Source organism: Carya illinoinensis, chromosome 3 (assembly GCF_018687715.1).
Source record: "Carya illinoinensis cultivar Pawnee chromosome 3, C.illinoinensisPawnee_v1, whole genome shotgun sequence".
NCBI lineage: Eukaryota > Viridiplantae > Streptophyta > Magnoliopsida > Fagales > Juglandaceae > Carya > Carya illinoinensis.
In genome coordinates, this window is record NC_056754.1 from 41,669,113 (window position 1) to 41,681,728 (window position 12,616).

The following is a 12,616-nucleotide window of genomic DNA, read 5'->3' on the forward strand; positions in this document are numbered from 1 at the left end:
CTTCAGTTGTCCACTGACTTGAGACACGCATATAGGACCCAATGGCCTTTCACATCATGTTGTTTCCACTACCTCTTTGCACTCCTCATCAATTGCCCAACTAGCTTCATACTTGAAATGGTACCTTCTCCTTCAGCTTCTTTTGTTGCCACAGAGAATATGTACAAACAGATGCTTATGATCTGAGTTCTTCGCAGGGTGGATTTGTATGTTTTCTTTTAATCTTTCTATCCAATATTTCCTTTGTGAAGCTTGCATCCGACATCCTATTACTCAACGTAAACTACTCACCTTTGAACCCTAGGTCCCTAAGCTCAAACCTCTCTAGAGCTTCCTTGAACTAGTTCATCTACCTTGCAAGTTGAAGTCCTCCTTTTTCACCCTATTCAAGAATTTTATTGACATCCCCTCCAGAAAGCCAGGCATTTGGAGGGTCAAATCTCAATAATTCAAGTAGGTTCCTTTCTCTTTGCTAGATGTTGCCTTAACATGGAAATGATTCGTTGAGCAATTCTCCATATTAAGGTCAGCATCGTCCCTCCAATGCAAAGCTGAGCCTCCACTTCGTCCAACAGGGTTCACAACGAAACAGGCTCAAACAGCCATCAAACCTCAAATTGACCTTCAGCGATTCCCATTTCAATTTTCAACATTTTTCTCCATTAGGAAGACAACTTCAGGCTTCTATATCTTCCTCAAGATCATGAACTGTTTATGAGTTCCCAAGCCTCGACAGATCCAACTTAAGATGATCATTTCCCCTTGCTGGTTTGGGAACCAACCTCCAACAGGTATTATTTCCACATTCAATATTCTTCATTCCCTTACCTCTTTGTCGCTGTCGCCACTCGACTAATTGAACACATCTGTTCATCTGCCCCTTACTCTTTTTGTTACTTTGTACAAGTTCCTCTTTGCCACTTGACCACCGTCTTTTTTGGACTTTCCTTGTAGCCCCGTAATGTAGTTGGAGTCAAACACTACTTCCGATGATCGTTGATCTCTCTTGTTTGTCCATGCACTTAAGCTGTTGTTAGTCTCATACATCAATCCATTGCTTTGGGCATTGGTTTTAGTAATTTGCTTGGTTCTATTAGGGCCAGGGGGATGAGCTTTGAGCCAACTTCCAGACGGCATTCCTCCATCGTTCTTCTGAAATTGCCTAGGTCTCCTAATTTGATATTGTTTGTCTTCATGGTTCAGTATCCCACGCGTCGAAAAATAGTGTGGAAGCATCTTATATTGAGCGGTATCCACAGCCTCATACCTAACCTATACCATAGAAAGCTTCCCCCAACGTATACCATGCATCCTCCCAGACATCTATATCAACTGCCTTTCCCAGACTCCTATTTGGCCACCAACTTCTCCATTCCTACAAGAAAGTGGCAATTTATGTAATTCAATCCATGATGCTTCTGAGTCAAAATCTATTTGATGAACATGAATTCCTACCTCAAATGCTTTGATAAAAAAAATTAAAAAAATGCCACTCTCCCACGTTCTACCTTCTCCTTATCTCTTGAACCAACAAACTCTAAATGCAGAACATCTTTCCCAATTTTATGTGATATATTTATATTGATTTCACTAAACACAACTCCCTTGTTCAACTTCAAGATTTTCTTCATTGTTGTATGTATAACATCTTTCTCAATTTTCCTATCTGCAATAATTTTATCCACCAAACAATTCTCCCCTTTATTCTCAGTTTCTACCAAGGTTGGATCATTCCATTGAACTAACTCTCTTCCTCCAAAAGAGAGATCTTATTCCAGACGTTTACTATTTCATCTGTCATTTTCTTCCCCAAGTCTCCTCACCCTCTTCCAATAGGGGATCACGAAAGTAAAACTTCACTTCTCCTTTGTGTCTCTCTCCGAGACAATTAAGATTTAATTGCCATCCATCTTAATAGTCAAATCTATTAAGATGGACGAAAATTAAATCTTAATAAAAAGCGTTCATTACAAAATTTCTGGTATATACCATTGCAAATATTTTATAGTTTATGGATGCAATGTCTCAAAAGGGATAGTATTAGTACCACATTTCAAAAGGATGATAGTTTGGGAGTGTAAAATGTACATTCCTGATAATAAGAAAGGCCTTGATACTGAATAAAATTCAGACTGTCATTGTGCTTCATTCCCCTGCACTTAGTTTCTGGGGTCAATCCCACCCTTTAACTCTGATCCACGGGTCTCCTCCTGCCTCGACAAGTCCAAGCACAAAGGTAACAAACTTACTCTTGCTGGAAATAATGTTCTACGTTCGAGAAATGCATTAGACTTAGAACCTGCACCATGCCATTCATTTTTCACTGTGAAATTATAGATAGCTCGTGTCCATGTTTTTTAGTGCTTTTTAAGGGTAATTCCAGGTGGAAATTTAAGAATTCATACCACTAGAAGAACCCAATTGCCAAAAAGTTCTTAATCCAATCATAAAGCTTGAAGAACAGAAACATCAGTTTACTGGAAAATTATTCAAGCCATCCCAGTTGAGTTAATACCAAATGCTGGAAAAAACTGAGACAAAGCAGTAAACACATGCTTGTGATACGAAGATTCAAAAATCAGTCCACTCAACATTGTGACTACATTGCAATTGAACTTTCTGCTAACATCACAAAAGTTTGAGCAAACAAAATTAATGTAAATGTCTTAACTTTGAAATAATCACAATGTGCTGTGTTAATTTATGTATTCCTGCACAGGACCCTGTAAAATCAATCTTTTATACATTATAAAACATCAAGAATATATTGTTAATTATGAAATAATTCAAGTTTAAGTTCCTATTGCCCTTTTAAGGGAGGGGAAAAAATAGGAGATCCTATCGTCCATCACTTCCAGAACAGCACACAGTTGTACAACATTCAACACAGCCAAAAAATGCAAGACCAGTGCAAAGCTGTGTCAATACGATTGCACATTGATTATTCATCTTGGAACACAGTTGGATGCAGCACATGCAACAGCATTGATTACACATACTACCACAACAGTTTGAAGCTGCCCTGACAAATATTTCAGCAGCTTCAGGCAATTTTGGCTCTTCAGATCCTGGAGGTATATTGTCAGCAGTTGCAGTCAAGTTGCCAAAGCCGATTCCAAGGTTTCGCAGTATTATCATTTGCTGGCCTTTGAAGTCAACCATTTTCTGAGATTGGTTTTTGTTTGTCATCTGCTTAAAGGATGACAAGGTCAAATCAATTAGAAATCAGTAAATAAGGCTTTATAAAAACAAGCAAAGATAAATGATTTTGGAGCAACAACATTCATCATTTAAATTATGCAAGCTTTTAGGCAAATGGACAACTGATGCTGAGAAACATGGCTCCTGAAGATTTTCTATTCAACTAATGGATCTGCACACGCTATAAAAAATCATGATCTAATGGGAATTATGTCCTTGTCTTCCGAATCAAAAGAGAAATTTAAAGATAAAGAAAGGCAAAAGCCATGACCATGACATTGACAAATTAACATGGAATAATTGCTACTCCAGAAGTGAAATTCCAGCCCAGAAACAAATGGGGGTAAAGAAATGCCATCAAAGAGCTCAATCTAACAAAAAAAGAAACCTTGACAGTTACGTTTCAATAATTGGATAACTCACTTCAAATTTCCAGCAAATAAAACATCAAAATAAGAAAAAAAAAAAAAAAAAAAAACAACGTCAATCAACATGAAAGCTTTAAGAGCTAGGTAGATAAACTCGTAGGATATAATGGCAGAATCATACCTCTTTTACTGCAACTGATTCTTTAGGTATCTTTCCTGGGTCGCTCTCAAGTAGGGCCATAAAGGTATATTCGGATACAAAGGCAGTCCGTATGCTCATTTTTGCAACCTGCACAAAAATAAATAAATTAATAAAAGACATTATTTCCTTTATTACAAAGAATAAAAAGCTATAAGCCAAGATAGGCAGAAATAGTCGGTGACATTGCCAGTCATGCACTCAATTCATAGTGTCCTGTTACAGGTAGAGCGAAACAGCTATGAAGCATGTGCAGGGCAAAAATCCAACCTACCTTTTCCTCGAGCTGTTTATTTTCTGAAAGCCATGCCTGAGCTGTTAGTAGTTCTATCTGTTCTTTTGCAAATACCTGTAACAGGAAAAACACAACATAAATGGAAACTTTGAATAATCCTTGTGGCTCTAAAAAATAAAGGGTCCTATCTGTTCAAAGTATAGAAGTCATTCATGAAACATGAGGCAGATAAGCATCTAGGCAAAGCACCGATGACATATCCAATAGCAAGAACATAAGCTCACCATATCCAATAGCCCAAAATAGCATAATAAGAAATTGAGAACAGAGTTCAATTGAACAAAAGCTCACAAGTTGCTTTCTTACTCTGTCAAGAGGTATGTCCTTGGCCATTTCTATCTTCAAGTCAATCAGAAAATTACTCAAATCAGCTAAGACACCTTTAACTTTAAGTGTGTCAGGGAATTTGCCACGGTATCTGCCAGATACAATCAATGGGTTCTCAGACGAAAGATCTGCAATATGAGAAGGGTACACCTGTCACAATATTTGCAGATATGTCAAGTGAAATCTAATACCATATTTTTAATACAAGGATAAATATGTTAGGATTTATCAAAAAATAAATAAATAAATATGTTAGGATGTTACAAATATGTCTAAGGCTGATTATGTGAGAAAAATGACACAGAATATGAATTTAGGGAAATGCTACACATCATCCCACACCACACACTTTATATATTAAAATAATATTTTTTATTTTTTTATTTTTTTATTTCATTTTATTCTTATTAAACTAATTAAATTATTATATTTATCATCTACACACTACATATTTATTATAAAAAAATAATAAAAAAATTAAAATAAGTGTGGTGTGTGAAGTGTGAGGATGATAAAAGGAATTTTCCATGAATTTATATAAGAAACGTATCATTTCAGATAACTAGTAAGTAGAAAATACAGACGGGAAAGTTTGTGGATAATACACTGGGTTTTGCTACCTGCAAGCTTGGTGTGTCAACACTACACTTGTTCTAAGACCCATTATAAATATAATAAAAAAATAAAAAATAAAAAAGGTTAAACACCAGTGCTTTTCATCATTGTGGGACCCACTTCAGTGGTGTGTGTTGGGTGTGTCAAAATATAGGCTTGCAAATAGATTTTTTCTATTACACCCCATATGTCACAATGAACAACCATTGGTTAGTGTTAAAAAGTGTAGAACAATAGAAAGCACGATGGCAAACCATAAAGTGAAGACATGTCTTATCCACAAGATAAATCGCCATTAGCATTGAAAGGGACACCCTAAGTTGGTCCCTAGAAGATATGGTCAATGCACAAAAAAAAGAGAACAAGAGTATTTGCAATGGAACTTTTGTAGTTAACGGTTATGTTGTAAAAAGTATAAGAACACAATTTTAAGAACGCTTGAAGGGGAAATGCCTCACCTCAACTTCATCAAGACCATCACATTTGTCAATAGTTATATTTGCAAAAATGGGAGAAAAAGCTCTGGTGAATGATCTTTGCAATCGATCCTCAAGAGAGTCTGACAATTAAAAAAGAGAAACCAACAATGTTTACTAAATAAAGGACAAGAATTATTGATGCAAATAGGAAGCCTAAATTTAAAAATGTTTACTAATGTAGATCACTAAGAAGACATTTAGATGCCAAAAGTGAAGATTTTCAAAACATAGAAACCAAAATGATGAGTATGACCGCTGCTAGCTTAGCTGCCCAGGTGGATTGCAATCCGTCAGTCAGAGTTTAATGCCACCATACATAAAGGCCATTACCTAATGCTAGTACCTATCAAAGTTGGGCCCTTGGGGTTGATTTTCTTATGATCCTAAACTTCCGCATTTTTTGCAAGGAGTGGAGCTCAAGCACTTGTGCTTAGTAGCTGGGGCTTTCTGACTTCTGTACATGCACAATATTTATATCATCCTAGAACAAGGGCGCAAAGTTCATAAGCAAGCTATAAGACTTAAAATTCAAATCTCTTGCAGACATCAGTACAAAATGTAAAGGGTGGCCACTGCCAAAAAAATGGGGGAACAGAGCCCAACAACCAGACCTATGAAACGTGCACTAACTTAAACACCAAGTTTTAGAGATTTAAAACGCATCTGATTGCTTGATGCAATCTCTTAATAGTGCAGCATCCACAATGTTACGTCACTCCAGCCATGCCCACAAGCCCCCAGGATGAAAGTAATTGAAGTTCAAATTTGCAAATTCTATTTACAGAACCAACCTATATCATAAGCAGCATCATATTGGCCCCTGCCAATTGTTGCAAGCATTTGCAGGAAATAATGGTTGCAGAATAAACCTGAGATATTTCCAGATTATGAGTTAGCTAAATGGCATCACAAACACGAAGAAATCATAACTCCCACATATACTAGTGCACAGACAACAGGGGTATTTTAAATAATCACAAAATGTCACCGAAAGCTGGCAGAGGAAACAATATGTTTCCATCATAACCAAAAGTGGTGGGACCCTAGAAAATATGTCTAGGTTGAGAAATTTTTTAGATATGTTTTTATTGAGTTTTAAAGGTAATAAGATCTATTGAATATATGTTTGGGAAGACAACTTTTATGTCAAGTTATGAAAACTGAAGCGAACGATTAGATAAAAATCTTTTTTAAGAGAGGAAAGAAACCTGTGATGTTTAAAAGAAGATGTTTTGATTGAGAGGAAAATATTTTATATAAAATTCTCCAGATTTTTTAATGGCCTAAGATTCACAAAGCCATTACCTATGCCGAAAGTGTAAATACGTGGGCACATTGGTCTTCCATCCTTTAGGCAATTTTTCATTGTGTCACAAATGTGTCTCTCGTCCTCAACAGCCCCATCAGTAACTAGGAAGATGATAGGAACTGAACCTCGAACATTGGATAGCATCTCAATTGCCTGAAATAAAAGAGCAACTTATATTTTGGATAATTCCCATTTAGAATTGGGTTCAAATAGTCACATGAACTCTAAAAAGTCACAAAGTAAGTATCACCACAAAAAGACCCACATACTTACGAAAAGTATCCAAACCACAATTGGTGAAATCCAGAAATTAACTGAGTGAGTGCAAACGAAAGGATACCATGTTAAGGGGAAGTAAAATATTTGTGGCGCCCCCAGCTATGAAGTTCACGTTAATCCACTCAATCGCCCTTTCAACAGCTTCCTTGGTTGCTGATTCTAGTAATGTTGAAAATTTATAAGTCTCTCCATTAAAAGCTATAATGCTAAAAGAATCTTCTGGATCAAGCTTAGAAAGGGCAGCAGATAGTGCATTCTTTGTATCATCAAGTGGTTTGCCCTGCATGCTTCCACTGATATCAATAACGAATACTATTTCCTTTCTGAAGACCTATCAAATTGATTTAGATGAGAAACATACACAATAAAAATATGGAAATGCATATAAGGTAAAAGCAATAGATTATAAAGTAGTATGTTAACCTTCCTACTCTGCCGACTTCCAGGAAATAGATAAACACAGAACATCTCTCTTTGATCAATATCAAGCACAGATGGAGATTGCAAAAACCCACCGCCAGATATGTGACTTGAAGGAACCTGAAAAATGTAGATGTCAATGATGATAAGACTATTGAATATATAGAATATCGCAGTGCAACAGATTCTCCCCAAAATACCCTTGCATGTGTTTCTGATAAGATGACATTTTCTGTATATTAAATTATAAGAAACCATCTTTGAATAAGCAGTCCATGGTCAGTGGAAAAAAATGCAGTGGAAGGAGAAAAAACTTTGGATCTGAATCTTACTGTGTAAGAGAACATAAAGTCAGTGCTTGACCATGAGTAAACTTCTGATTCGTATAAGAACTCCAACTTTCCTACATTGCGTCTTGTCTCCTACAAGTCATTAAAGAAAAAGGCAACACCAAAACGATAATATATCTCATCACTCATTAAGGATATGACAAATTAAAAATAACCCCGTGAAATCTTAATCCAATATGCACCTTCAAAGGATGACTGACTGTCTTGCACAAAACCTGAGTTCCAGCACCAGCGTTCAGGTTTAATTGTATCTTTTCCTTTTTCTGAATTTTCTTTCCAGCAGGAGTGACATACTCAGGAAAAGTAAATGGTATATTCAAGGAGAACTCGCCATCACGGTACAACAATTTCTGAGACCAACTCATTTTAATTGATAGATTGGTGCCCCCATCAACCTTGAAACATAGGGGCGGGAAAGGGAAATTTAGTTGAATGAAACTAAACAAATATCCACAATCAATAGTCCAAGTCTGTTTTATAAAGTTATTACTTACCTGTGGTATTGTTAAGGTAAATATATGGGGCTTTAAAAATCCCCAATCTTCAGCTCGAGCAGCTTTTGCGGTCCCGTCTATGTCCTCTGTTCCAAAGAGCTGGGTACGGTATGACTTTCTGAGCACATCCACCTCAACACCTAGAATTGAACCCTGTGAGCCAAATAATACAATTGCTTAAACTCAGCACCAACGCAAAAATAATATCGTAACAAAGACATGCATTAAAAAATTAAACAAAAATTAAAAATTAAAAATAAAATAAAAAATTAAAAAAAAAATAAAAAAAAATAAAAAAATAAAAAGAGTTGCTAGCAATGATTCTGAATATATTCCAAAAGGAAGCTTCCTTTCCAAGTCGTTCATAAAGAGTTTGTTGTCTATTTCTTCCTTCCGAATTTCCAGACGGACGCTTATCATTTATTTATAAGCTTATTAAGCAAAACAATCTCTTAAATGGTCTCCAAAACAACAAATTACCAAATCTTTTCACCAAAACCTCGCGTTCTCTTCATAATTTTTCTCCAATATCTACATCATATGTCGAAACCAAGAATCCCAGACTACAAGAATTACATAAACCAAGAACACAACGAGAATTCACAACTAACCTTAAAAGTCAAACTTCAATTAAAAAACGCACCTGCTCGCCCATAGGGACGGCAATGCGACAATCACAGCTCCGGCTTCCCATGACGCAATGGACCCTCCAAGAACCATGGACCGTAATGAACGCAGTGTCCAGAACGCAATCGGCCTCAAGGTGGATCCTGTTCATCTGGAGCGGAATCAGAGCCGGCGGATCGCACCTACCGTGTACGTGGGGCTGGTAGCTGGGTACGTCCGGGTTATCCACGATAGCCGGGTCGTATATCACCGCATAAACCATCGGCGCGGTGGGAAGGAGGTAAGAGTAAGCCGCCGGAGATGATTTGTCCATCGGAGGAGGAGGCTTAGGGGGAGAGACGGCTCTATCCTTACCGAAGTAAACGCGCTTTGCGAGCTTGAGACCGTCATCCACGGCTTTAGCAAAATCCTCAGGCGTAGCCATTTTCAGAGATATTCGAGATTTTGAGAAATGCTTTGGGAGTGGGTTTTGGTTGTGCTTTGTAACAAAGCTGCGTAATCGTGAGTGGGGTTTTCGAATTAATTGATTTGATTCGTGAGAAAGGGACGAATCGGAGAGGGACCGTTTTATTTTTTATTTAAAAGAAAAAAAAAAAAGATTTGTTTTAAAACCTTTTCGTTTCCGTAGCTGTTCGGTATTAGAATCACCGCAGACCAACCAATGCTGTCATGACGCGTTTACAGAAAACGGCTATATTAACATAACGGTCAAGTACTCTTAAACTATTTTTTAAAATATATCTATACGAAAATTTTCTTTTAAAATTTATAGCTTTCATTACTCAATAAATATATCAAAATAGAAAGACGATAAAATTGATATTTATATAGGATGATGCTACAGTCACCGCCCGTTAGTTAAAAGTTTTTATTTTTTTTTTGTTTTTTTAAAATTATTTTTTAATATTTTTAAATATTTTAGAAAATATAAAAAAAATTATAATAATATTAAACAATTTTTCTTAATCATTAAGAAAAAAAAATGACCAACAGTGACCCAGCCAGAGCCACAGCGGTGGCCAAAGCATTTCCCTTTATACACTGCATAACTGATTTCTTGTGGGTCCATATCTATGCATATCCTCAACTGAAGCCCTTAGATGTTGTTGCCCTGTGGCAAGCTTGTAGCTGTTTGAACAATGGCGGGTAGTTTTGTCCGACTTGTCGTCTTACCAATCGAGCAACGAGAATCTTGTGTATGTTCATAATCGAGATAGGATTACTTCTATTAGGGCCCCCACACAGTCTTTGAGTTTGATGATACCCAAGACAATATGCTAATCTTCTTCCAAAATTTGTCGGATGTCAAGCTATTTAAAGTTATGAATAAGATATTTGTAGTTTTAAAAGGTATAAATCTAACGTACTCTTTTTTTAAAAAATTGGTAAATATAAAATTTACATGAAAATATTAATTTTTTAATAATAAATTTTATTATATTTTAAAAAAAAGTGTGCAGAATTTATATATCTTAAAATTGTATCTAGTATTACTTATATATATATATATATATAATATAATATAATTACCAATTAAGGTATAATTAGTATGAATAATTATTAGATATTTCATAGTACGGACACGTATTGCTCTCAATATTCTTGTATTACATGCCATATCAATTCAAATTAATTAATTCCTATAAGTATTTTTAGGTACATTGCATGTCGTGTTAGAACGAGAAAACCGCATTATTCATTTTTTGAGATCTCCTAATAATTTTTCCAACTAGATGCACATTAATATGGTTTTCTATTAATATTTATTCAGTAAGAATATTAGAAACATATTTGAGAATGTTTTTGAGAAGGTTTTTGTTTCTATTTCTAAAACAAATACATATAGGCAGTTTTAGGGTATGATTGGCAATACAAATATTCTCAAGTATTCTCAGAGATTTTATTTTTAAACATAAATATTTCTCAATTTCAAATTATCAAATTTTTTATCTAATTATTATAATTTTTTTAAATTCTCGAACAAAATACGAAAATAATATTACTTTTTAAAATTTTAAAACAAAAAATAATATTAAAAAATGAGACTGCTACAGCTACCAAATGTGTAAATTTCTTTTTCAAACATTTTTTAAACCCTTTTAAACATTTAAAAAAAAAACATAAATTTATTAAAAATACCTCTTTAACCATTAAGTAAAACAAAAAGACGAAGTCGGTAGCTTTTTATGATGGGTATCCTTGGTGGATATAGCATTTCCACTAAAAAATTATGTTCAAATAACTTTTTAACTTTATATTTTATAATATTTTTATTTGATTTTTTATCTCTTATTTTCTAAAATTCAATAAAACATCTTAATTTAAAGTATTTTATTACTATTTACAAATATTCTAAGATATTTTAAGTATATAAACAAGTCCTTATTGTCCTCTTTTTAAAATAAAACATCACATATATCCTTTTTATTTCTAATTTAATCTTCTTCACATGACCAATTAGAAAAGAAACATTCTTAGAACACTCTCAACGGCTCTTGTAAAATTCATTTTCCTTCAAAATATAAAGAAATGTTCTTAAAATGCTACTCCATTGAATTTTGTATTTTAAAAACATTATACATTTTGCTACAATGATCCCTCTACATGTAGAGGATCCTATTCATCAAATGTAAATATTTTTAATTACTTTCTCTTTTCTCCTCATGTGATTTCTCATTTTTTCAAGTTCTTTTTATTTTCATTTCAACCCCTCTCTTGTAATCGGTCTCAGACTTTTCGAATATCTATCTTGTGTCTGTCAAAAGCTCGTAACAAATTTCAGCTTTAGAATTTCAATCAGTGGCAATGTCATCTTCTATGCCAACTTGTGATTACTTCCAACTAACTTTACCATTTTCTATAATACTTGAGACATTATTCATTTTGCTCAATTGAGTGATGATATTTTAATAAAATTGAGTCTCATTTATTACTTATAGATAAACTATATTCACGGAATATAGTGAAAAATATCTTAAGAATATTCTTTTATAATTATCAAGAATTGATATTCTCATAATATATTTTGAGAATATTTTCATTATATAATCTATTTTTTTTATTTTTTTAATTAATTTATATTTTGGTTTAGCTTCTAAATTTGGATTAATTTAAAATAGAACATAATTATATGATATTGTATATGGAGAGATATTGTAAATATCAAAAGATATGAGAATATCATTAGTAGTTAGAGAAAATATTTAGAATGAAGAAAAAAGAATAAAAAGTATAATATTTAATGAGATGAACAAAAAATAGATAAACTAATGTATGGTATATTGTAAAAGTCAATATGTAAAATAGAAAAATGGATTTTGGGAATGTATTTTATAGAATAGGATAGAGAAGCTATTGGGAGTGCTCTTAGATAAAATAGACAACAAATGAAACAATACTTATGATTCTTTTTCAAATATGGGAAATTACAATGTGAATCTTCAAAATGGCACCATTTGTTTTTTCTTTATTTGAAATGTTCACTTGAATTCCAAAAAATTATAATTTGTACTCCAAACCATAGAGAATAGATGATAATACACATTGCAACTTTCCATTGTTAAGAGTCCATGTAGCATTTATATTAGAAATTGTAATTTTAGAACTATTAGAAATGGCATTTATAATCTTATTGTCTCTAATTCCTATTCATT

The 12,616-nt window shown here is 34.0% G+C and overlaps 1 protein-coding gene across 1 annotated transcript; it reads right to left on the reverse strand.

Annotated features, from left to right (window-relative positions):
* Positions 1-2,637: 2,637 nt before the first annotated feature.
* Positions 2,638-9,508, reverse strand: LOC122304261. Its single transcript, XM_043116420.1, has 13 exons — positions 8,980-9,508; positions 8,337-8,489; positions 8,025-8,237; positions 7,825-7,914; positions 7,496-7,612; positions 7,134-7,403; positions 6,790-6,946; positions 6,276-6,353; positions 5,464-5,564; positions 4,370-4,540; positions 4,043-4,117; positions 3,751-3,858; positions 2,638-3,189 (listed from the first exon to the last, which is right to left on the reverse strand). The coding sequence occupies exons 1-13, from the start codon at positions 9,385-9,387 to the stop codon at positions 2,839-2,841; spliced, it is 2,292 nt and encodes a 763-aa protein (XP_042972354.1). The 5' UTR covers positions 9,388-9,508; the 3' UTR covers positions 2,638-2,838.
* Between the last annotated feature and the right edge of the window lie 3,108 nt (positions 9,509-12,616).